This window comes from Pristis pectinata, chromosome 22, assembly GCF_009764475.1.
Source record: "Pristis pectinata isolate sPriPec2 chromosome 22, sPriPec2.1.pri, whole genome shotgun sequence".
Lineage (NCBI taxonomy): Eukaryota > Metazoa > Chordata > Chondrichthyes > Rhinopristiformes > Pristidae > Pristis > Pristis pectinata.
This window is the reverse complement of record NC_067426.1, coordinates 24387696-24414619: the sequence shown is the minus strand read 5'-3', so window position 1 is coordinate 24414619 and position 26924 is coordinate 24387696. Positions and strand designations below refer to the sequence as shown.

General features: G+C 40.1%; 1 protein-coding gene across 5 annotated transcripts in view; it reads right to left on the bottom strand.

Annotated features, from left to right (window-relative positions):
- LOC127581721 (zinc finger MYM-type protein 4-like) overlaps positions 1 to 26924 on the bottom strand; it is a 114059-nt gene that overhangs the window by 77758 nt on the left and 9377 nt on the right. For 3 of the 5 annotated variants that reach the window (XM_052036380.1, XM_052036382.1, XM_052036381.1), the window contains exon 2: positions 25767 to 26450. In XM_052036380.1, coding sequence (XP_051892340.1) covers positions 25767 to 26441 — 675 coding nt within the window. In that variant the 5' untranslated portion in view covers positions 26442 to 26450. Of the gene's footprint in view, positions 1 to 3094; positions 3164 to 25766; positions 26451 to 26924 lie in introns of those variants that run through there. The other 2 variants (XM_052036383.1, XM_052036384.1) reach the window with 2 other exon arrangements.

The window sequence follows — 26924 nt, the reverse complement described above, 5'->3', positions numbered from 1 at the left end:
TGCCCTTTTAGCGAATTCACAAACACTGACAAAAATTCACTGTCACAGAATGTGTGTCAATTTTTATTTTGTTTCAAATACGCATTTCTTGATGCAGGCAGAGATAACACGGCTTTGTGCTACACAACATCGTTATACGGACTGTTTTCTAGGGACACAGCCCCAACAACCCCCAACCCCCACCCGCTCCCCCCGAAGCTCGTAATGCAGGGGTCGCCATTTAATCTTAGGACAGAGTCCAGAGTGAGGTAGCCGAGTTTCCTGAGATTAAACCAATGATTTCTGATGTGACTTCTCAATCAGTGGAGTTGGAGGAGGAAGAGTTAGAACAGTTTCCTGGGAGGATACCAGAGCTTTCAGAGGCCCAGGTGCAGTTAGCAAAGATAGCATTAGAACGAAGGAAACTAGAGTTAGAGGCTGAACAGGAACAAACTCAGATGAAGATAAATGCCCAGACGGAAATGAAGAAGATGGAGTCGGGAAAGAGAGCGAGAGAGAGACCAGCCTGCTTGTCTCTATCAATGGATGAAAAACAGTAACTGTGTCTGTCACTACAATCCATGTATGGATTTTTGGAGTAATCCAGTGGAGTCCACTTTGTCGCTAACCTGTAGAGGGAAACAGGTACTTGTGTGGACGGCCACATCTTGGACACCTTTCCGGATGGCAGATACTTCAGAACAAAGCAGTGGAGTTCACTTTGTTGTTGACCTGTAGAAGGAAACAGGTATTTGTGTGGATGGCCACAATTCGAGTGCCTTTCGGGGTGAGGCAGATGCGGTGGAGTCGTCACTGCTGAGTAGGCATTGAGGTGTCGTATGAGTTCCATAGTAGAACATTTGGATTTCGTAATTACTCTCTATTTTCTCTCTACATCTACGTTTTGTCTTCAGTCAACGGTGGTTGTTGAAGAAGCCTTTGCTCATGTTTCACCTTATGGCTTGCTGAACTGGACTTTGAGAACCATTCCTAGACTTGGAGTTTGGGAATTTGCCACACACACACAAAGAGTTTAGTTTTTGGGGTTAATGCTTAAGATCTAACATTTTTACTTCTAACATTTTTACTTTTATTTTTCTTATTATCATAAATAGTTATTAATAAAGTAGTTTTTAACACTGATACATGACTCGGTGTGTTCCTTTTGTTGCTGGTTTGTAACAAAATTGGGGGCTCGTCCGGGATTCGAACCCGGGATGGATGGATAAGTCACTGCCTTAGTGTAGTCACCTTGTTTTCTCGTCTCACCCAAGATGGAAATAAACTCACATTGAGTTTGCTCCATATAATTGTCTCATCTTGTACCACTGTAAAGCACTTCATCCCTCAGAAAACACTCTTCCTACAAGCTGATCACACACCATACAGCTGTCAATCAAAGCTATGACATCACCTATGGCATGAGTCTTAGTTCAAGCCCCACATCAAAAGATTGAATGCACGATGGCATTTCAGAACAAAGGTGCGATATTTCAGAAAAAAAGTTCCACCTATGTCCTATCTGCTCTCTCAGATGAAACACTGTTTACAGCGCTGTTCTCCCACAGTTATCCCAATCAACATCCGGTCATATTGCTGTTCACAGAACCTTGCTCTGAGTTTCAATGTTTCCTACAACAGTGGCTGCATTCCACTGGATGCAAAACACTTTGGGATATCCTATAATAGTGATGGACATTTTCTGAATGAGCGTTCTCTATTACTTTTAGCAGCAATATATAATATTAAACTTTTTCCGTACACAAAAGTCTGAGAGAGAAATATGGACAATAAAAATTGCAATGAAGTAAATATTACAATTGTTCTTATCTATTTAAAATGCCAACCATGATTTCAGCTCAAAAAATCGAAAAGATTTATATTCTCATGCAGAGGACTTTCTGATCGATGACATCCTTGTCTAAACTGATTGAAACAGCTAAAACCCATCAAAATTCAAATGTCCTACCATTTGTAACAGCAAGCGTGTTTGATAACATCTTCACTGTTTCTGTGACTAGACGTGAAAGGAAAGTTGCAAACAAATACTAAAATCTACCGGGATTCCCGCATGCAAAACATTTTATGTCCGATGCACTATCGACTGAACTTATCAGTTTAACATTAAGTTTGCCCTAAAGATCCAATGAATATTTCGCATGCCATTCTGAAATGTGTATAGTGAAACAGAAAATGCTTAATCCGGTAAAACACATAACCTAATTGTTAATCCTTATATTTAAACAGCGTACGGTATTACAAGAAATATACAGCATTGGAATTGCAGGGAAAAAGAATTATGAGAACACAATGAAACGGATAAAAAAACAAATTATTGCAATAGCATTTTCACATACATAGCACAAATCCTGACTGCTCTTATCTAAAGAGTGGATTTCCCACATTGAACACACAAAAAGCTCGCAATGACTGTGCAAACTACCTTGTATCCAGAGTTTGAGTAATTAAATAACCATATAAAACTTTCACTACTTTGTTAAAGTTCTGATACATATGTGCATGCAGCTTCATCGGACTAATATCAAAACGAGCAAACGTGGTGCAGATTTTTTTCCTTAAAAACTCACGATCCGGCTTCCAAGGAATAAATCTTTACTACTCTCTCAGAAACAAAAGCACACAACACGGCATGGGCCACACTAAGTCACTATCGCGATATTAAAAAGACCCCCATTCAAAGTTCCACCTTGTGTCATTTACAAGCTATAAAAACAACCACAATAGCCAGATAGCCCTCCCGCCACTTGGGCAATATTTTGAATTGCAAGAAGCTGCAGCCTGCAACGCGCTACATGCCTCACTGGTAAATAATGCAACTGCACGCGTATTTCAGTGTAAATAAGGGGGTTCGCGGTTGCCGTGCCACCGGCTGGGCCGGCCTTCCATGTGTGTGTTTGTGTCTCTCCTGGACTGACAAGTGACCCCCCCTCCTCCCCTCCCCAGCAGACCACTCGCCTCAATGCGCTTCCACCTCTTGTTTCCAAGCGGGGATTTAATATTTAAAATACTTTCCCCCTCTCCCCTCCCCTCTGAGAAAACACAACAGTGACGCGGGCGGCTGTACAGCTGAAGGCGGCGGACTTGCCGGACCTACCGTGCGCGGTGAACCTGTGCATCTGGAGGCGCAGTGATCGCCCTCCTCTCTCGGGTCCGCCATGTTGCTAGCACCAACACCGAGACGTCACGCAAACCAGCGCCACGCTCCGCCGGGGCTACGTCACACGCAACGGGGCATCCAGCCCGCCGCCTGGTGATGTCACCGAGCCAGGCCCGGTGAGAAAAGTCTCGCGAGAGGTTAGCGACTTCCCGCCTTTGGCTGCTCACCCTGTTGACTTCCCCTTCTCAAAGACACCCAGTTGTGGCTTGATGTTGCACTGGTTCAGCTCTCAGGGTTCACATTCATTTCAAGCTTGGTGGTGGACATGCAGTCAAAATTGTGCACAACGAATTTCCACAAAGAGCAACGTGATTAGAATATAGTGTCTTTACAATATTGATGCATTGCAAAAACCAAAAGAGACCAAGAACAAATTACTGCAGGTGCTGGATACCTGAAATAAAACAAAATGCTTAAAATATTCAGCATCTGTAAAGAGAGAGAAACAGAGTCTATATTTTAGGTCAATGAGCGCTCACATCTAGAACTCTCACCTGGTCATTTCCATTAGTATTTTTTTTATTTTAAAGGAGACAATAATGAACCGAAACACAAAATCAAAAGAAACTAATAAACGTTACTATCAATTCTTTCCAGTTCCTGTGCTGCTCACCAGAAGGAGCGCATGCTCCCTCTGGAGTCACCTAAAACGCAGACAATACGGCAGAAAACAATAGTCACTATATTTATAATTGGTTTTTAAGTCTTTTTTTCCTTTTTCACCATCAATTTCATTGTTTTAGGTCATGCATATTTTTAATACATGGCAAAAATTGCAATTCTGATAATTAAGAATGAATACAAAATGGAACCGACCTTCATAGTGCAAAATCCTATGGTACACGTAGATAATCAATTAATATTTGCATTTGAGTTGTAGATATAATAATGTATTCTTCCCTCATATGTAATTAATACATTCAATCATAAATAAGACAATATCATACTTATCTATTAATGAGCCATTATACCATATGGTAAATAGTATACATAGTAGATGTGATCAGTGTATTCCAGGGAAAAATGTATTCAGATTTGTCTGACAATTGATAAAAGAAACTATTTTAGATGATTCAACCAAGTTTATCCACAAAGCAAATCTCATTCAGCAGAAATATATTTGAATGACCTTCATACGGCGCTCTAAAAAAGTAAGGGGTGAAATGCAAAGAAGTTAACTCCAAATTTAAACAAAAAAGTATTTGATTTTAACTTGCAGGCAGCCAGTTTTAAAAATTCTATATACATGTATAAAAAACTCTATCTGAAAGAAATTTGAATGTAATTTCATGAGAGATACATACATATATATGAAAATATTACATTTCCTCACACTTTCTGTTAACTTGTCCAATATAACTTCCTTTGCCCATCACAGGCAGATATAAAGGGATTGAAATAATATGGCTTCTTTTTAAATGTGGACATAACAATTTATAATGGAAATATAAAAAAACTTGGCAGAGTGAATGACTTTAAAATGTTATTGAATTGCATTTGAATATGCTGGTCTGAAATACTTCAAGGTTAATCCTGCTCTTGACTCCCCACATGTAATAATATGAGAGATGAATTATTAAGGTTTTTATATGTGTATATTACTATACCTAAAGCGGAAAGTATGGTCCAAGATACAAATGTACAAGATTCAGCTGATATTCTGACATTCACCCATTCATTATCTAGCATGGTCCTGCAGATCATCAGTGAAATTTCTAGTAAAATGTCCAGTGCAAAGACCTCTAATGCAGTTGATAAGAAAGAACTCACATTTATATATTTCATTATTTTGTCTCAGAAACAGAGCAAAATTTTTCACACAGTGAATTTCCTCACTGCACCAATTGAAAAAACACAGGGGAATAGTGCAATTTATGCATGGTCTACAAGTGTAATAGCTGTGCAGAGATTGATATCAACAAGCAGTATTAGATCTGTTTAACTGATTTAGGACAGTAAATCACGGTGAGTAAGAAAGAGGCTCATGGAAAGTTATTAAGTCAAGTCTATAAGTAAATGTTGCAAAGACATACAAGCTTTGAAGAATTTGGGCATGCAGAAGTCTTCAAAACTAGACAACAAAATATAGTGCAGAGACAGGTTAACGAACACAATGGGACTGATGTACTGAAGTGTGTTTATTTCAATGCAAGGAGTATTATGGGTAAGACAGATAAACTTAAAGCCTGGATCAGTACATGGAACTATGATGTTCTGGCCATTACGGAGATATGGTTGCGAGAGGAACAGGACTGGCAGCTCATTGTTCCTGGGTTTTGATGTTTTAGACATGATAGTGAGGGAGATAAAAGAGGTGTGCGAGTTGCAGAGAGAATGTCACCACTGCACTCAGAGAGGACATACTGGAGGGATCATCCACTGAGGCAATATGGGTAGGGCTCAAAAATAAGAAAGGTGCAATCATTCTGATGGGATTATACTAGAGGCCTCCCAACAGCCATCGAGAGATAAAGGAACAGATATGTGGACAGATTATGGAAAGATGTAAAAGCAACAGAATTGTCATAGTGGGTGACTATAACTTCCCCAATATTGACTGGGACTTCCTTTGTGCAAGAGGCATTGACGAGGCAGAATTCCTTCAGTGCATCCAAGAGCATTTCTTGAAACAATACATGGATAGTCCGACTAGGGGAGGGACCATATTGGACCTTCTTTTCAGAAATGAGCCTGGCCAGGTGACTGGCCTTTCAGTGGGATAGCATTTTGGGAACAGTGATCACAACTGCCTAAGTTTTAAGATAGTTATGACTTAGGATAAGTCTGGACCTTGAGGGAAAATACTAAATTGGGGGAGGGCAAATCATGCCATCATTAGACAGGAGCTGGGGGGAGTTAATGGGGAGCAGCTGTTATTGGCAAGTCCACATCTGACATGTGGGAGTTGTTTAAAGACCAGCTGATCAGAGTTTAGGACCAGCATCTTCCAGTAAGGAGGAAGGACAAGGATGGCAAGGTAAGGGAGCCTTGGCTGTTGAGATATTGTGAATTTAGTCAAAAAGGAAGCATATGTAAGACTTAGGATACTAAAATCAGACTGGGCCCTTGAGGAATATAAAGAAAGCAGAAAATAACTTAAGTATGGGATTAGGAAGGCCAGAAGGGACCAAGAAATTTCCTTGGCAAATAGGATCAAAGGGAATCCCAAGGCATTTTATATTTACATTAAAAACAAGAGGATAACTAGGGAGCGGGTTGGACAACTGAAGGATAAAGGAGGGAATTAATGCTTGGAGTAAGAGAATGTGGGTGAGGTAGTAAATGAGTACTCTGCGATGGTATTCACCAAGGAGAAGGACGTGAGAGATAGAGAGAGCAGTGTGGAACATGCTAATGTGCTGGGCATTTTGAAATCAAGAAGAAGGTGGTGCTGGGTCTCTTGAAGAACATTCAGGTGGATAAGTTCCCAGGGCCTGATGGGATATATTCCAGGTTACTGAATGAGGCAAGAGAGGAGATTGCTAGATCCTTGATGAATACCTTTGTATCATCACCAGCAACAGGCAAGGTCCCAGAGGACTCTGAATAGCCAATGCATTTCCTTTTGTTCAAGAAGGGAAACGAGGATAATCCAGGAAACTATAGGCTGGTGAACCTCATGTGAGTGGTTAGGAAGCTATTGGAGAGGATTCTTAGGGATAGGATTGATATGCATTTGGAAGAGTATAGCCTGTGTAGGGACTGTTAGCATAGCTTTGTGCAGGGCAGGTCACGTCTTACCAACCAGTTTTTTTTTAAGGAGATGATTGATGAGGGTAGGGCAGTAGAGGTTGTCTACATGGACTTCATTAAGGCTTTTGACAAGGTCTCTCATGGTAGGCTGATCCAGAAGATTAAGATGCATAGAATCCATGGTAACTTGGTAGTTTGGATTCAGAATTGGCTTGCCCATAGAAGGCAGAGAGTACTGGTGAAAGATGTGTATTCTTGCTGGAGGTCCGTGACCTGTGGTGTTCTACTGTCGTTATATGCTGTATAAATGACTTGGAAGAAAATGTAGATGAGTGGGTTAGTAAGTTTGCAGAAGACACAAGGATCGGTGAAGTTGTGGACAGTGAAGAAGGTTGTCAAAGGATATAGCAGGATATAAATCAGTTACAGTTATGGGCAGAGAAATGGCAGATGGAGCTTAATCTGGGCAAGTGTGAGGTATTTCAATTTGAGAGGTCAAATGTCAAGGGAAAGTAATGGACCAGAAGATAATAGGAGCAGAATTAGGCCATTCGGTCCATAAACTCTGTTTTGCCATTCAATCATGGCTGATTTTCTTTTTCAATCCCATTCTCCCACCTTCTCCCCTTAACCCATCAAGATCCTATCAATCTCTGCCTTAAACATACCCAATGACTTGGCCTCCACAGCCCTCCATGGAAATGAAGTCCACAGATTCACCACCCTCTGGCTGAAAAAATTCCTCCTCATCTCAGTTTTAAAGGGATGTCCCTTTATTCTGAGGCTGTGCCCTTGGATCCTAGATTCTCCAACTAATGGAAGCATCCACTCTATCCAGGCCTTTTAGTACCCGGTAGGTTTCAAGGCAATGTCCCCTCATCCTTCTAAACTCTATTGAGTACAGGCCCATCAAACATGCCTCACAGGTTAAGTCCTTCATTCCTGGGATCATTCTTGTGAACCTCCTTTCGACCCTCACCAGGGCCACCAAATTTTTCATTTAATACAGGGCCCAAAATTGCTCACAATATTCCAATTGCAGACTAACCAACTCCTTGTAAATCCTCAGCAGTACATCCTTGTTCTAATCTTCCATCCATGCTAGTACCTTGCCCCTAACACCATGGGCTCTTGCCTCATGTGCAGCACCTTGTCAAAGGCCTTCTGAAACTCCAAGTAAAATAACAACCACCGACTCTCCTTTGTCTAACTTAAAACTGTGCTCACTTTGCCCTATTTTATCACGTACTTCCAAGCACTCCAAAACTTCATCTTTAGTAATGAACTCTAAAATGTAACTAACCACTGAAGTCAGGCTAACCAGCCTTAATGGCAGGACCTTAACAGCAAAGTTGTACAAAGGGATCTTGGGGAAGCAAATATGATAGTGGTGTTTAAAGAGGCTTTTGGATAGACACATGAATATGGAGGGATATGGATCATGTGCAGGCAGATCTACTTTAATTTGGCATCATGTTTGGCACAGACATCATGGGCCAAAGGGCCTGTTCCAGTGCTGTACTGTCCTATGTTTGTGAAACACATGTTACAAAACTCTGTCAGCTGGAGCAAAACAAAGAACACATCAAAAATGTTTCAATCATTTTAAATGTGCTTCGTATTTCAAAGAAAGTGAATAAAGAAAGGAGCAGAAACTGAAAATGTGTAGAGATGACTCCTGATAAATTAATGACTTATGCTGGGATCCATGAATAAAGACAGGAAAGATTTTGTTTCCCAAACAACTTAACGACAATTCCAAAAGATTGGCAGAAAGAATGCTTATCCATTCAAGAGTAGGAAATGCAGCGGTAACAGATTTTGCTCAGAATGATACTCCTTGTCATAATACAGTCAATATAGATTATTTCCTTGGCTTGAATTTTCAAAAGGTGTAGGCTGGTGAACTAGACTTTTAAACTGAAGCTTGTGCAGTGTTAAATGGAGTAACTGCTGAACAAAAATAATTCATTTGTCTCATTCAATCGTGATTTTAGAATGTGGAATTGTCTCTTAAACTCCCAACTCCATATATTTGGTAAATGCAATTCTTCTTTTGCATTTGAGCAGTGAATTGAATATGTTTCTTCTGGTGAATTTAAGACTGAATTATTGTCACATCATTTCTATTACATCTAGCTCTAGAATTTGTGCAATAATATTAAATCGGTGATTATAATTCAACAACAATTTTACATTTTCCTGTTTTTTTTATTTCCCCATATTTGATTTCAACGGAAATGTCAAATGACCCTTCTGCAACACATTATGGGGTAGAATGGTCTGCCGGTTCACTCAGCTGTTCAATCACCCAAAAGTTAACATCTATTTAGAAATAGACACCTCTAACATCAGCTATTGAGAACATTAGACTGACGATGCAGTAAATTTCATTGAGGGATTTGAAAATCAAACAACATGGAACAATGATAGTCCTGCTTCTTGCACCATGGCTCAACTCCATTGGTCAAACAGAAAACCTGTGCATGTGTTGGTGTGGTTACGTCTTGCATCCAGTGTGGACCCATTACCTTTCAAATGCTGTACAGAAACATTTTTTTGTAACCACCCATTCACTACTTGATGGATTCTTTTTACCTGAAAGCAAAAATTTATAAGCAGATGCAATTAACTTTGGATGTTCACAAGCAGCTACCACAATTTGCCTAATTAAGCCGTTTTCCCAGAAGAATTATTTTAATATTGACCTATAAGGGAGGCAGACTAAGTTAAGCATAGCTAATTTTTTGCTGTTAATATGTACTACAGACTACCTCTGTGTTAGACTAATCCATTAATTTTATATTAAATGTTCTCTCTCAGATGTTATGAGATAATATAAGTTGTGTCCTGATTATTCTGTGGTAACTTAAGAACCACTTGTATTTTCAATTCCCCCTTCTACTTGCTTTTTTTCCCCGTTAAACTTTAAAATGCTGTTTGCTTTAAAAAGTGAATATTGGTTTTGTTGTGGACCTTTGAGGTTCTAACTTATACCTTCATTTCTTCTTTCTCCCTGGATAAACTTGAGACTGAAAGTCTTTTTTTTGTTTCTTGTTATCTTTTTCACTTTGAAGTCTATTTACTATCATGATATAGACATTGAATTACCCAGTTATGAAAATAATCTTAATTCTAAGCAAAGGAGACCAATTCTCAGATTAGTTTGGATTTAAGTTATTCTTTCCTTAGTTGGAATTTAAACCTCCAGACTGGAACAGTGTACATTCTACTTGCATACAGATGTAACATTTACACAGAACTGTTAATTCTTGTTCAGAGTCTGTTCTCATCCAAGTGAAAAGCTTGTGCACACATCCATCATTCCCTTCCTGGTCTGCAAGATGATGAATATTATTATATCAGCATCACATATTCCATTAATATTCCAAGGTTACAGCATGAGGCACAGCTACTTTGAGAAACTCATAACATCTCCCCTTCTCCAAGTGGACTGGGAACCAGGGGTGCTGAACAGTACCAAAACATCACTAACTCTCACTAGTAGGGTTTCTTAGTTATGAGAAAATTAAGCAAAAGAACTGTTACTACTTCAAATCTAACCACTGGATCCAGCACAAAGATCCAGCACAATATCTTGTTTTAGTGCTCTGTATTTCTATTTACAAAGCCAAGGATCCCAGATGTTTTCTTAATAGTCATATCAACTTATCTTGCCACCTTCAACTGAGAACACCATCTTTCTGTTTCCCTTCATTTACTTTAAAATTGTATGTTGCCTGTCATTTAATTTGTATTGAATGTATAATATCTGTGTATGATGCTAGAGGCAAACCTTTCCATTACTTTTTGTTTCTTGCGCAATCCCGTGAAGTGTAATCTTAAGAAAAGGGTAGATTGCACAATATTCAAAGTTTTTTTTTAAGAAAAAAAGAACTTGGCATTTTTTTGTCCTTCATTCACAACAAATTTTCTACAACTAATCTGCTCAACCATTTTTGATGTCCTTGACCATTGAAAACATCACTTGGCCACATTTTTTTTTCTCCTCCAAATTACCTTCCTAAACCCCTCCCCACTTCTCTTCCACTTTCACCTCCAGCCATAACTGTAAGGAGGTCATGGCTCTCTTTCATCAGTAAGAGCAAGGCTATTTCTTTCCTTTTCCCCTAACCCATCCACCAAACTTCTCAGGTTCACTTGAGCTCTACCATTGAACTTGCATCTTTCTCTAATTCTCTATCCTATTGCCCTTGAAATTCAGCTAGTCCATTATAATGATTTCCTGCTCCCTCAATCCTAACTCAATACTGACCATTCAAATTCCCTTCCTAGCCCCCAAGTTAGCTAATACTTTCAACGGCTCACTTTCTCCATACACCGTCCCACCCACTCTTTCAAATCCACCATCGTAACCCCTTCCACAAAAAAGTTTCCCCTCGCTACCAAGCCTTTGTAAATTACTGTCCCATCTCCAACCTCCACTGTCCTTCCAAAACTCTTGAAACTGTTACAGCCTTTCAAATCCTTTGCCAATCTCTCTTGAATTTCTTCATATGAATTCTTCCAATCAGTTCTTTATCACTGCCTTTGTTCTGAAGGTTATTAATGACTATTATTATTAGGAATGTGATGGAGGAAATCCCTTCTTATCATTCTCAACCTGCCTTGGCAGAGTTGACCACACCATTCTCCTTCAATCAGAATCAGATGTATTATCACTGACCTGTATGACATGAAATTTGTTATTTTGTAACAGCAGAAAAGTGCAAAGACATTATTATAAATTACAAAAATAACTAAATAGTGCAAAAAAAAGGAATAACGAGGTAGTGTTCATGGACCATTCAGAAATCTGATTCATGCTGCCCATTGTTGTTCAACTGGGTGGCATTGCACTCGCCTGGTTCTGTTCTGATCTATCCTGTCATATCCAGAGAATCACCATTTAATGGCATATCTTCCTGTCCAAACACAGGAAAAGTGAACTCAAATTAAGTTAATGAATCAGTCAATTGACAAGCAGTGGCAGACATTTAAGAGGATGTTTCAGAATACATAGTATAGATTCATGCCAAAAGGAAAAGTCCAGATAAAGCTACCCAGAAAGATTTTTTAAAAAATAGTAAGAGTTTCCACAGGTATTTAAAATTATAAAGAATTAACAAAGTGAGAGATGGTCCCATGGAAAGTGAGTCTGATAAATTAACAATGGAAAATAAGGAAATGGTAGATAAACAGATATTTCCCACAAAGGATACACATAAACATCCCCAAAATAGCTGTAAATTGGAAGGAAGCAAGGAACTCAGGGAAATTACAAAGATTCAGTGGGACTGAGCAAATTGTTGGAGCTGCCTGACAAGTCTCTTGAGTTCTGATGGGTCTGAAGAAAAGTGGCTAGTATGATAGCTTGTGTGTCAGTTAATTTTCCAAAATTCTCTACGTTCATGGAATGTTCAACTAGAATGGAGGAAAAGCAAAATTAACTATTATTCTGAAAGGGAGGGAGACAGACAGAAATCAGGAAGCTACAGGACAGTTAGCTTAACATCTGTCATGAGGTAAATGTTAGAATCGATTTATGAATGACATTATAGCAGAGTTCTTAAAATCCAAGGTAATCAGGTAAAGTCAACATGGTTTTGTGTAAGGGAAATCATGACTGACTATTTTGTTGGATTTTTTTTTTAAAAAGTAACATGCTGTGGATGAAAGAGAACCAATGGATGTATTGTACTTTGATTTCCTGAAGGCATTTGATAAGGTGCTGTTTAAAAAAGTTTACTGCAAATTAAAGCTTATCATACAGGAGGTTAAAATATTGATATGGATAGAAGATTAGATGGCTAACAAAAAGCAGGAGTGCCTTTTTTTTTGCAAAATGCCTGTAAACAGGTATTGTAAGTAATTAGGAAAAATAATATACTGTTATCCTTTATTGCCAAAAGAGTTGAATATAAAAGTAGGGAGTTTATGCTACAGTTAATTAGACCACATGCAGAGTATTGGTTCCTTTATTTAAGGAAGGACGTAAATGTGCTGCAAAGAGTTCAGAGAAGGTCAACTAGGCTGATACATTGATGAGCAGGTTGTCTTCTGCAGAAAGGTTGGACAGGCTAGGCTTGAGTCCACTGGACTTTCCTCTTGAACTGGAGATCACTTTTACTTTGAAGAAAAGACTAGCCCATTTAAGACAGATGTGGTGAAGATGTTTCTGAGGATTGAGAGTCTTTGGAATTCTCTTCCTCAAACTTTTAAGCCAGAGTTGGACAGATTTTTGATAAGCAACAGGGTGACGGGTTACTAGGGATAAAGTTGAGGTAACAGTGGAATAAACCATGATCTTATTAAATGATGGAACCAGCTCAAGGGGCTGAGTGGTCTATTTCTGCTCCTAGTTTGTATGTATGCTCATATGACTGGAGGTGTGGTCCAACAGCAAAGAAGTTGGAGTCTGGCAGCAGCAGTGGAGAGGGCAGATCAGCATGTGGGACAAGAGAGCTTGTATGACAGCTGGAATGTTGCCAGTCCTGCAGAGGGAGTAGGCAGGTTGGTCTATAAACAGGAGGGAAGAGACCAGTGTGACAGCAGGAATGGAGTAGTTAGTCTAGCAGTGGGAATGGAGGAACTAGTCCACGAGCTAGGAGTTGTAGTCCAAAAGCATGAGAGGAAAAGGTACTCTGAGAGCTGGAGTAGTGAGACCATCCTGAATCTAGTCCAGAAGGACGTCTTTCAAGCAACTTTTCCCTGCTCAAAACAGCCAACACAGTGAATTTTAAATTTTGGTCCAATTTAAATGTTGGTGGTTTCAGTGGTAAGTACTGTGAAAATGAAGAAAATTAAGCTTTACTGTGAAACAATAACATGTCAAATATCTCCATATACTTTTAGAATGGACATCAATCTTGCTGAAAGGTCATGAGAAGGATCCACTATCTTGGAATCTTTGGAATTCTTTACCTTGGGGAATTGTGAATGAGGAGTCATTGAATATATTCAAGCCAGAGATTGATAAACATTTAAACCACAAGAGAGTCTACTAGTTTAGGGAGAGAGTGTGGCATTTGAGCTTGACACTGGGTGAGATGTTACACAGGTGAACCAGACATTAGATGCATAAATATCTCTTAACTTAAAAAGGGGTAGCAAAACCTGAGAACCTACAGAAGTGAAAGCATTGAAGTGATTAGTGTTGCTGGCATGACAGTGAAATAGTAAAGGCAGGTTAAAGCTTCAGCACTGGTACTTGTTGCAAGCTCTGGACCTGTTGGGAGGGAGCTAGCTGGAAGAAATTCCCCCGGATTAGAGCAGCATCCATTTTATGACAGGTGGAACATTGTGAAGTATGAGGGAGATATGAAGGTATTTTCAAAGATGAATTGATAAGATGAGCACATCGAAGGACACCCAAGCCAAAATTCATCTTGATCCGAACACTTCATTATGGGTCTCCAAACCTGTGCCTTGTGCAATAAAACCAAAGTTGGAGGCAGTAATGGACAGGGCTCTCAGAAAATAGTTGAATCTCTGTTAAGTTCTCTGACTGGGTATCACCCATTGTGCCAGAGTTAGAGCATGATGGATTCATCAAGATTTGTGGAGATTATAAACAGACTGTTATTCAAGTCCATTCCTAGAATAGAAGACTTCTTTGCAGTTGTACGTGGAGGACAGCAGTTTACTTTTGGATATGGGTCATGTGATATTAACAAATAGCATTAGAGGAGCAGTCTAAAAAGTTTTTGACTGTCAATGCATTGCAAGGGCTTGTTCACATATGAACAATAACCCTTCAGAGTTTCATCAGCACCAGCTACCTATCAGAATATCCTTGAGGGGTTACTGAATATTTGGAATAATATCCTGGTTTTGGAGGCCTCGAGACAAATATCTGCGGAATCTGGAGGAAGTATTGAGCAGACTGAGAAAGGAAGGCCTCTATTCAAAGAATTCTTGGTGAATGAAGTAAATTCCTTGGGACACTGTCTGGATGCTAAAGGACTACATCCAGTTCAAGGAGTAAAAGCAATTATCAATGATCCTGTCCCATCTAATGTAACTGAGCAGAAAGTACAGTATACCTGGGATTGTTGAATTATTATAGCAAATTACTGCCAAGGTAACAGCACTCTTTGCTCCATTGCACCAACTGCTTCAAAAGGAGGTGGATTGAAGTTCAAGAATAAAATTTTGTGCATTCCAAAAAATTGCTACATCCTGCTGATGTACTAGACCACTACACACCAGATGGGAGGTTAATCTTATCCTGGGACACATCACTATTCAGTGTTGGTGCTATGTTGTTCTGTTGAATAGGTGGGTCAGCAAAGCTGACAGGGTTTATGTTCAGAATGCTGACTACAGCAAACAGGAAGCTGGGTAAAAGTTTAACTGTCATCTTCCATAGGTGCACTTATGGACAACTTGCCACCATTTACGCAGACCACATGAGTTCCCTGTTCAATGAAATGAAGCCAATGCCTTCAAATAGTTTCCACAAGAGTTTGAAGCTGGGCTTAAGAGCAAATGAACACAAGTACTATTAATTTCAAAACAGTGAAATAGTATGGAAACCGCAACACTCTCAGTTTCCTTCCTGTGCCTGAGATAACCGCTGATGAAGGAATAAAGGGCCAAGTGTTGATGATGGCCCACCTGGATACTTTATCTGTGAGTACTGTATAAATCAGGCAATGGAAGGCAAAAGATCTTGTACCATCTCAAGTTTGAGAACATGTCATAAGTAGACTTCGGGGCCCAGAATTTAAAGTAAGAATTGGAAGCAGAAAAAAAACACGCAGATTTTTGGGGGATTGAGGACGTTTAAGGCCTGCAGACTGCTAGGGATTCAGAACCTTGGGATTACCTTGGGATTTTGGGGGAGGTGGAGACAAGAGGCTTGTACATTGTTGGGGCATCAAGGTATGGAAGACTGACAAATTGTTGTGGGCAAAGATCAGGAGAAGCAGCAAGTCACTTTTTTTAAACAGCTGGCGGGGGGGCCATAGATTAACAGTTTGGTTTGGAATTTGAGCTTGGGGATGGAGCAGGTGGCGTGGGAATAGAGCTGATGAAGTGTAGCAAGGAGGTCTCAGAATATAGATAAATGACTTGCTTACTTTGCAGGTCTCCGAGATAAGTGCTGTGGTATGAGGACCAGGTTGTCCTTGAGGAGTGCTCAGTGACTTACACCACAGAACAACTTGGTCCAAGCTCCCCTGCCATGCTTTAAAAGAAGCATTGCATGGGAATTGCATCGTCCCACATGCAACTGATGTAGAAATTTCCCCTAAGCTGGATCGCATGGTAAGCTTAGATTTTTGCATTCGGTGCTTTGGACTGGGAGACAAAGAGAAAGAGCATTACCAAATGAACCACAACTGACAGTAGAAAGAGCATAAAACTGGGGGAAAAGTTAACAGAAAATTTTGACTCCTGACTACTATTGAATAAGTATGTATGTGTTGCATTCAATGTGGGCAAGTTTGTGCTCATTTGTAACTCGCAAATTGCTTGTGACATCCATTATCTGGAAGGCCGCTTATGTGGGATTCCCACATACCTCCTGTCAACAGAAGCTTGCAACATTGCTGTCTTCAAGATTAGGTGGCTAAAAATTGATTAGGCAGTTTCCCAGATAGCATCCAACATTGCAGTAGGGCAGGTATTCACACATCTTAGTTGTGGCATCAAGCTTTCAGTCTTAGTTTCCTTCTAGACCTCCACCTGCATTAATAGGCTGCCAAGCCAGGATATATTGAAATCTGTCCAGATATGCATCTGTGTGAGTAGTGGTGGGCAGGCAGAGAACATCTTTGCTACAACCTAAGCCAGGTGCCAATCTTCCTGTCGTAGAAACAAAGAATAATGCAGCATGGAAGGGGCCTTTTACCACATTATGCCTGCATCAGCAGTTTCAAGAAGCTATGCAATTAGTGCCACTTCCCTGTTCATTCCCCTTATCTATGTAAATTTTTCTACCTAGTGTATTTTTCCAATTCACTTTTGAAAGTTATTACTGAATCTGCTTTTCCCAGTCTTGGGACAGTGGATTCCTAATCCTAATAACATGCAGTGTTTTTTTTCCCCCTCTGATTCCCTTACTCCATCCCAAAAATTAATGCTGACTAATTAATGACCCTAAATACATGAAAGCATTTCCTCATTTATTCTGCCAGAAGTACTTGGAACACCCTCATCTAATGTCCTCTCAACCATTGTTGCTCTGAACAGAACACCAGCATCCCCAAACTCTCCAAACAGTGCTAGTGCCTTATTCCTCTCTGGTTTCTCTGAGGCCTTCACACCTTTACAGAAGTGTGGACAGAGAATTCTCACTGGTACTTTCTTACATTTGTACTTGAGGGTATAAATTCATCCTGTCACAAGAGCCAAACATTCAGTGTAGTAGTGGGTGAATGTTCAATTCTGCTTCCTTAATTCGATTCCATTGACTTCAACAGGACCAAATTTCAATAGAAGAATATAACACGTGGCTGCTGCTATATTATGTATTTATCTTCAGTGAGCAAAGATAAGTTTCTATCCTTTGGATCTCCTGGGATGGAAGTGATCAAATAGCCATTAGGACCAGAATTTCTTTGTAACTTATTTCTCCAGACTGGTGAATTGAGCAGACACATGGAGAATGAAATTTAACTGAAAGAATTGTTAAATCATTGTGTGGGGAAATTAATGGGTGGCAATGTAAACTAAATAGTAAAACTTTATAGGCTGCCAGAACACACACATCCAGGGGTATCTGCACATAAATTGTTGATGTTGGCAGGATAAATTGCAAAAGTTGTTAAAAGGTACCCAGGATACCTGGCTTCATGAAGAGTTGTATCTGTTAAATTAGTTAGCTCTGAAAACAGGCACATGGAATACAATCTGCTAAGCAGTGCAAAAACTCTGTGCTAATTAATTATAATTTCTGCATTCACCCAGTATTCCCCTGCTGCTTATCACTGCTGAAAGCTAACTTGCAATGTGTATAAAGAGTTGGAGCAAGTGGTATATATCATTCTCTGAGTAACTCTGACCTGGGAGGCTATGAAGAATGATGTAACATGGGCAAACAGCTTTTCTGATATTGCAGTGAAAGGCTGGAGAGAGGAGATGGAAATCCTCAGGAAGGCAGAAAACCACCAGACTCATACTCAGGAGGCTAGTATCTCTAAGGATCTGTTCCCCAAAGGCTGTTTACTGATGTGGCCTCCCATTAATTGTCCTCTCCTATTCCTCTTTAAACAGCTTGTCCTGCTCTGTGTGGCCTCCATCTCATACCAAGACAATGGTTCACTCAGCCACTGATGTTTGGAAGAATTGGGTTTGTGCCCAAGTTATTCTATCCCAAAAAAACAGAGGTGAAGACAGCTTGAGAGTCAGGGTCATTGAGGGAATTTTGAGCTTAATGCAGTCATTCATCATTTTGTTTTCCAATGAAATTCTCACTCAGTGAACAGAAATATTGCAATTAGCAATAGAATTTTCTGTCACCGAGGTGTATCTAGAGGATTTAACATGAGGTCAAAAGAAGTTAGACATGCTGAACAGATCAATTTTAAGGAAAGTATGACGTGCAAGGGAAAATTTTTCACTGCTTACAGGCGAAGATGCAACCTCAGCCATCCACTTAATCTTTGTTAAAATTAATGATTCACAAACACACACCACTCATAAACCTGAGAAGAGCAGATGAACAGCTTCAATAGAGCTGACAATTCAAAAAATAATTAATAACTGGAAAAAAAATCTCAATTAAGGCCAATAATCAAGGCCACTACTTTAAACAGTGACTAAGTTTTATTGCATTTTTTCATTGAAATCCAGGTATTCTGCTGATGTTTTAGGATGACAATTACACAAGCCAATTATTGTTTTTGTAAAAGTTTAAATTTAATGGGTTCTGATATACAAACCGATTACCTGGAAGAGCAATGGGTCATGAATGTCAATGATTAAGTTGAAGCTGTACCCAATATTCCAATTTTTTTGTATATATCAAGTACAAAATTTTAACATTGTGCAAGTTTTGAAATGCCAAATCTGGGATTTTTTTGATGGGTAAAATGAGAGGCAGCAGAGTTACAAGGACACTGGGATAGTGACAGGGGTCTCCCTTCTAACCCAGATCCAGTCATTGGCGCAGGAGTTTTAATTTTAGTTCACTGAACCACCTATGCACTTCAGATTGTGAAGCCACAGGTTGCCCACCAAGGAGGATTGGTGGACTTAATCCCAAAGGCATAATCAGAGATGAAAGTGTACAAAACCTGTAAGCAGAACTATACTCCCCTTGAGCCTTGTAAGATGAAATGAGGCATGATTGACTAACCTGCTTTCAGGAGGTTCACTGGTCATTTAAATATTGTAATAAGGTGACTTGTCTGCACTTTAACAGTCATTCTATATTTAATCACAGGCAGAGAGTTTCAAAGGCTTGAGGAAACTCTGCAGGTGGAAGTAGTTAGGGGGGACTAATGAGGTGTTAGGTGCAAGGTCTGTATGCCTAGAAAAGGATCCATTTTCTCCAGGTCCAACAATCTACTGAGTAAATCCATCCATCACCCTATGATCTGTCTGCTCCAACTTTGACCACCAATGATGTTTCACCCCACCCCCTGAACCCCAGCTGCTTTTCTAAACCATCAGCAGGGACACTGACAGTCATTCTGCATGCCCAGCCACTATTGGACAGCCATAACAATCCAATGTTCTCCAAAATCACCAACTGAGCACTCCCTATGCTATCCCACCCCTATTGTATTACACCCTGAACAAAACGGGAATGTTCCTCTGTTATTGGAATTTTTTGACCACCAATGCCCAGTCTACCAACCACCCAGATCACAAACATCCCACGATCCACTCACCAACCCAGTCTGGATATCTACCACAGTTTATTCCCAACTTGCCCCTAACCCACCCATAATCCTGACTCCATACCCCATACCTTTACAGTCTGGATTCCCTCCCTCTGTGTGCACCCCCCCCCCCCCCCCCCCCACAGTACATCCAAGTGTTCACATCTCATGGCCTTTGGTATTATGAAGCAGGCTTCCTATCTGATAGACCTTTGGCTTGCCAATCATGCTGCCTGTAGGTGAGAAACCTACAGAGAAAACAATCAAGGAGCTCTACAAAAAAAAAATGATCCTATAGATTTGGTAAACCTATTTATTTGTGTTTCCCAGACTCCCAGCAGTAACTCCACACCACACAGAATTTGTCTCCAGGCTAAAATCTGGCTCATTAATGAGCTGTTGTACTTACAATCATAGCCTAAGATTTACTTGTGGACCTCTCTTGGATTTCAACTGTTTACTTACCTGCACATTTTCTGGTGAGCAAGTGGCGTGAAAATAATTCTTGGAGAATCACAGGGATTGAGAGAAGCATGGATGCCATAAAGCAAGATGGGCACAAGGTATGCTATAGATGAAGTAAATAATAGTGAGATTAGTTCAGTGATGGAAAGGGATGAAGATCAAGAGATCATGAGAAAATGAAGTTAAGATGACAAAAAAAATGACACTTGTAGATGAAAACAAAGGGAGGAAAGTGGGGATTTTTTTTAGAAAAAGGGACAAAGAATTTGAAGAGACAATATCAGGGAGAAAAATGGATATCAACAGGACAAAATAAAATTAAACCATATCTGAGAAAAGGGTACGCTTTAAGGGTTATATTGACTGCTAGAAAATGCAATCACCTTCACCTAACTAATAGTAACCACTTGTATCAAAGTTGAAATACACCGCAAGACATTCAGAGGGATATCTTCAAATTAAACTTGGAATTAAGCCACGTATGGAAACATTTGGGACAGATGATCAAGATCTGGGAGAGAGAGGGGGAGGTTTAATGAGGAAATTCTGGAGCTTAGGATCTTTTGCAATTATTGGGGCTATGCCTTTAGTTGTAATCAGGGAAGGGTCAGATTTGGAGGGGCACGTTGATCTTGGAGAGTTGGATGGTTAGAGAAAGTTGTAGAGATAGTAAAGGGTATGGTGGCATTGGTTTTAAAAAAAAATTAAGGGACTACTGCAGTAGGAGTCAATGTCTCGGCTGAGAAATGAACAAGATGATCTCAGGTTTCTGTCGGGTGGAAGAACAGCTTCCATCCTGCTGTTATAAGGCTCTTAAATGGACCTCTTATAAAGATGAACTCTTGACTTCTCAATCTACCTCATCATGACCCTTTAAACTTGTTTGTCTACCTGCACTGCACTTTCTCTGTAACTGTAACATTTATATTCTGCATTCTGTTATCGTTTGCCTTTTGTACTAGGTCGATGTACTTGTGCATGGAAGTATCTATCCGAATGACATGCAATCAAGATTTTCACTGTACCTCCTATGTGACAATAATAAACCAATTACCAGATGCAAGGCCAGCCAATAGAGTACTGGAATGGTCAAGTTAAGAGGTAATTAAAAATAAGGATGAGGATTTGAGCCAAGCTAGGGCTTGAGTGGGGTTACATTAAATGGAAGCAGGTTTGAGTGGAGTGCCTGCATGGTCAGATAAGCTTACCCATAGGTCAAATGTAGCACAGAGATTATGAGCAGCTAATTCCAGCCACAGACAGTGGCACATAGAATCAATATTAGGAAAAAAGTGTGCTGAAATCAAAGACAAGTTAATGAATAAGAATAAGCAGGAAACAGCTTTCGGACAAGATAAGCAGCATGACTTCAGTATCCTGCAAATGTGGATTCCATCTGCAAAAGACCAGAGGCTTAAATTGTGATAGCTCCTCTTATAGCCACAGGGAGTCGTGTCTGTAATGGATTAACTCCAGCTGTCTTGCATTAATCCAATGTAAAATCTAGACACAAGATTAAGTTATAAATTAATGATATTAAGGCTCTATTTTACTTTGCTACATATCAAGATGAAGTATGCCATTTCACCAGCAGCCTAAACCTCCATTCCGTTCACCATCAGTGCACCATGGCTACAGCATGCACCATTTCCAGAATGCAGTACAGCCTTTCACCAACCTCTCCTTTCGCCAACCTACACTCGTAAGGATAATGGTAATAGACAAATGGCCTAACACCACCTCCCACACCAATCTGATCTAGTCACATACCACAGCTCATCATCACTAGTTCAAAATCCTGAAAATCTCCTCCATAGGATTACCATCACCACATGGACAACAATCAGCCCGAGTGCAGTGGAAAATACTCACTGGTACGTGCCCATAAACAGTTCATCTGTGAGGTTGCAGCTGAAGCACCTATGGGGTGGAGAGAAAAGAACGCCCCTCTGCAGTAACCAGGCGAGATTATAATGCTCAATTCAGGTCCTGCATTCCTGCAATGGAAAATATTCCAGTTCCCATGCATTGATGTCCCACAATTACTTGGGGACAAAATTCACTTTAAATGAAAAGTGCTTTTATAAATCTAACAAAATTGTCAGAAAATTTAAGTTGTAGGTGAAATAAGAGTCAAAACGGACAGAAGCAAAATGGGCTTTGGAAAAAATGCATTAGTTAAACTGTAAACTTTGTTTTCTCAAATAAACTTGGATTACAAGAATGAAGTTCCAAAATACAGATATATACAATCTCAAGACGAAAAAAAACCTTGTAATCTGCAATCTTCAGCATATTTCCTGCCACAATGATTCCAAATAAAATGTTAAATTACTCCAAAAGGGAATTCCAAAATGATCTTCAAACTAGATCCTGGGTTCTGGACATCCTCCAATTTGCATTTATCTATTTCCTTATTCTGGTAATAAGTTAATTTGTTTGTACCATGTGCACACTAAAGATTTTGTTACATTGATGTGTTCTGTGTATTTGGAACACGATTAATTGTTTTGGAGAAACTGGCTGACTGTAGACAATGGATGACCAACTATATACAGTCTGCAGTCAGCCATCTTGGAGGTGTAAACCATTTTGTTTACTGATATTCTCGATGTCCATCCTGTCTCTTCTACAGGATGTAACTCTTGAACTTAAGAGCAACTCAGGTGACCATAACTATAGTGCTATTAGCGTAGCTCTTGACCAGCCCAAATTTTATTTGCTTTCCCCGGTATTTCCCAGACAATGTCAGGGATCATATTTCCCTCTGAAAAGTACCTTGAGAAATCACTCGCGCTGTTGTTCTTCTAAAACCATGGTTAGTTTGCGTATTACATGCTAATAATATCCAGCTATACCTCTCCTCGCTTCTCTCAAAACTATGCACACATATATTGCCAGATTTCCTTTATATCATTAAGTTGTGGAGGAGCAATTTCCTTTGTATTAATACTAGGAAGATTGAAGGCATTGGCCAAGACATTTATTCACTCAATGAAAGCATGTACAGTGCTAGAGGCACATGATATTTTTTTAAACTGGTGCTGCCAGTGAGTGATTTTTCTCATACAAGCACTTGGAAGTGGCCAATCACAGTATTTTATCAACTAATACATGTTAAGCATAAGTAATCCCAGGAGTCCCATACACTAGTTGAAATTAAACTATGCTGATTCACATCGTGCCTGCCGTGCTTGAATGGGAGGAGAGCAATGAATCCAACCACTGCTGAAAGTAACTGTGCAGTTTGAGGAGAACTGACTACAGTGGTGCAACACAGGCAGACTCTCAGGCAGCCTGTTTCATAAACACTGACCTTAAGGTCCCAGTTTAAATGGAAACCTAGGGAGAAATACTGTATGCTGGAGGCTACAGGAAGCCAAGTGCTTAGAAGTAAGAGGCCAGGCAAAAGCAAACAGAAGGCTGGCAATAATTGTTGAGTTCTGGTCATGACAGCCTGCATAAAAATGTTTGGCATATTGATTTCTTTGGCTTTTGGGATTTTTGCAGAAGGGGAAACTGAGAAAATCTTTAAATGAGGGATAACAGCTTATAAACTTCTAAGGGTTTCACTTTTTTCATTATCACTTATTGATGATGGATTCCATTAGGTTAATAATTTATATTTGCCATTTGAGGATGGTGAAGAGTCATCTTCCTGACTTGGTCCAGTACTCGTAGTGAGGGACCTCCAACATTGCTCCCATGGGGGCAAGCTCCAACACAATGAATGACTAAACACAGAGGAAAGGACAGATACACTTCCAAGTGAGGATGTTGGGTGACCTGGAGTCCACCTCATAGGTTTTTAAAAGACTCGAGCAACAGTTAACGTTGATTTTCCAGATGGTAAAACCCAAGGCTTCTCCCCGTGATTGGGAGGAAGTTTTGATTCTGACTATTTGGGTGGAAAATGGCAAAAGCTGGAAGTAAATGGAGAGCAATTTTCACACTAAAAGCGATTTGCAAAGCTTTATTGGGAACCCACAGCCATGTGCAAGGACTTGTGCTTAGAAATGTCATTGGACTGCAGAGACCTTCTACCTCAATCATAACATGTGCTGTGCAAGTGATGGAACGGTTTAATGTGCACAAATGGGTAAAATATCACAAATAGCCATCTCTAAGTGCAAGTCTTTGCACAATGGCTGTGGGTTCCCAGTAAAGCTTTAGAAAACTCTTTTAATTCGCCTACAAGAAGACACCATCATTGCTTTCTTCTGCATTGAAGAAATGTTTCTTTCCTGGAGTTAAAAATGCTATGTAAATACAAGTTAATTTATTACCCAATGATCCAACTCCAATGAAAGGTTGCCAAGTGAGGTACTTCCTTGAAATATGGAGAAAACAAGGTGATATGTCATATGTCAGAAAGTTTGGAAAGAGTGAAAGGAGTTAGTTTAAAGTGGAAGTAGTTAGTGTATTTTAAACACTGGAGGGGAAAAGAATGAAAACATAACGAGTTTGAGGCTTTATATGCAAATTCAGTTGCACATTCCACAGTTGACTCGAGGAGGTCTCTCCAATCATGAGTGGGAGGACTGGCAATCTAATTGCAGAGGGAAAGGAGGCAGGGTGGAATCAATCTGATTGTAAGGAAGGAGCTCTATCTAATTGTGGAGTGGTGTCAGTCTGAATGCAGGAAGATAAGATAAAATACTGAATGCAAGAGGGCTGTCATGGCATTCACAGGTGGGATGTCTTCAGGAGATCTGATGGTGAGCAGGCAGAGTTGGTCTGAAAGTGAGCAGTGTGAGGTGGGGTAGGTTATCAATCTTATCACTGGAAGCATTGGTCCAATAGCAGAAAAGTTTGGCTCAATCAAAGCATTGGATGGTGTTCGGTCCATTTGGAGGGTGTGATTGGGTGACAGTTGCTCTGGTTACAGAGGGTTTTGCTGCCTTCATGGGAATGAGATGGTTTCAGTCAGATATCAGTGATGGGGAGGTTGTGGCAGACAGGGTAGATGTCAATTCACGGGGGAGTCAATTCATTCATGGGGGAGCACAATCAATCCAAACTAGAAAGGTGGAGGGTTTGATCGTTCTTGTTGTGTGGAGAAAGTGGTTCACACACAACATGGATTGAATAATTTCTTCCCATCCCTGTCCACATGCATTGCCGGAAAGACACTTGCCTCTGGGATTCCCATCTCACATCCCTTTAGCTGCCAAATTTCCCAAGGTTCTGGAAACCCAGCCCGCAGATATTAAATATAATAATCTTCTTAAGATGGAACAATATGATCTCAATCTATTGGTGATGGACCCGTCTCCTAAGGTCTGGGTAGTCATCCTCAGACACCCACCTCCATCTCCATTAATCCATGGAGTGGGAATGCTGTTGAATACTGTCAAGCTCCGAATTTTTGAAATGAGTGAGTGGACTTCCTACGACCTCACTCCCCAGCCTATCATTGAGGCAACGGGAAAATGTTAACGTTATTCCAATGTATCTGAGTCCCACTTGCAGAACAGCACTTTCTATGATAATTCTCCTGTTGAATTCCTTTAAACTGTCCAACTTAGGTACAAATTTCACATAATTTTATGCTGCAGGCTTATAACCACTGACAATAGCATTAATAACCTCTACAAATTAAAATAACCTGACAATACCTTGGTTCCTGTATCCTGTACTACAGATATACAAGGATGCTCGGGAGTTGATTGAAGCAATGCCCTTGCTGAAGAATTTATTCTGTGATATCGGTTGGTAAAATCAAGATGAGATGGCCCTGCAACGTGAATAGATTTAATGGTACCCTTGTTGGTCAAGTCCATGGCTTCCTCAGAACTCTCTTTGGACCAGAAGGTGGGATGTGATGCTACTACTTTAGCTGCAGGGTCCATGTGTAAATGTGGAATGTAGTCAGGAGAACTTGGCTCAAAAGACAGCTGGCCACAACTGAAATGTTGTCCACAAATCCGAGAATACATTGTTGGTGTCCAGCCCTTTCTGGTAAGCTGGATAGCTTTGGTTATGGCTGCAGTATGACTTCCTTTCTTTCTGATGACAGTGAACCAGCGAATGTGTGTGTCCTTGCCTCGACGGCTTCGACATCCAGCAACACTGCAACAGTCTCCGTGGCTGTTTGAACGTGAAGTGGGTTTTTGAACAATGACAGATTTTGGATCAATTCCAAGTCTTTGACAGAGAACCCTTTGGAAGTACACTCTTGTTCCTGAAATTGGGAGCCCATATTGTTTACAGAGCTCTCGAAGTTTGGCTTTTGGGCCTTCTTTAATCTGCTGGATGGTTAATGATATTTCCTCTGAATTTATATGATCCATTGTTTAATGCTGAAAAACAAAGAATCACCATAATTAATAAATTCTTCATGACCATTTTCCTCCTGATATACAGTGAGCATGTTCCAGTCTGTCAGTAAAGATGCAATTCTGCAGCATCACTTCTGATCAGAGAGAGAAGCTGATTATCTGTTGGTGCCACTTTTCTGATTAAATGTTAAGCTGGGGGCATTGATACTTTCTTAGGTGGTTGGTAAAGATGCCTGACAGTATTTTGAAGAATAGCAGGAGAGTTATCCCGTGTCCTAGCCAATGTTTATCCCACAAGCAATATCCAAACAACAAATTAGCTGATCATTATCACCCTGCCCTCAGTGGATCTTGTTGTGAAGAAAATGGTTGCTGCATTTATTGAATTAGTACAGTGACTACACTTCAAAAGTATTTCTTTGGCTGCATAGAGTTTTGGCACACAGAGGTTCTTAGGGTGCTTTATAAATGCAAGTCTTTCTTTTTTCTTTATTC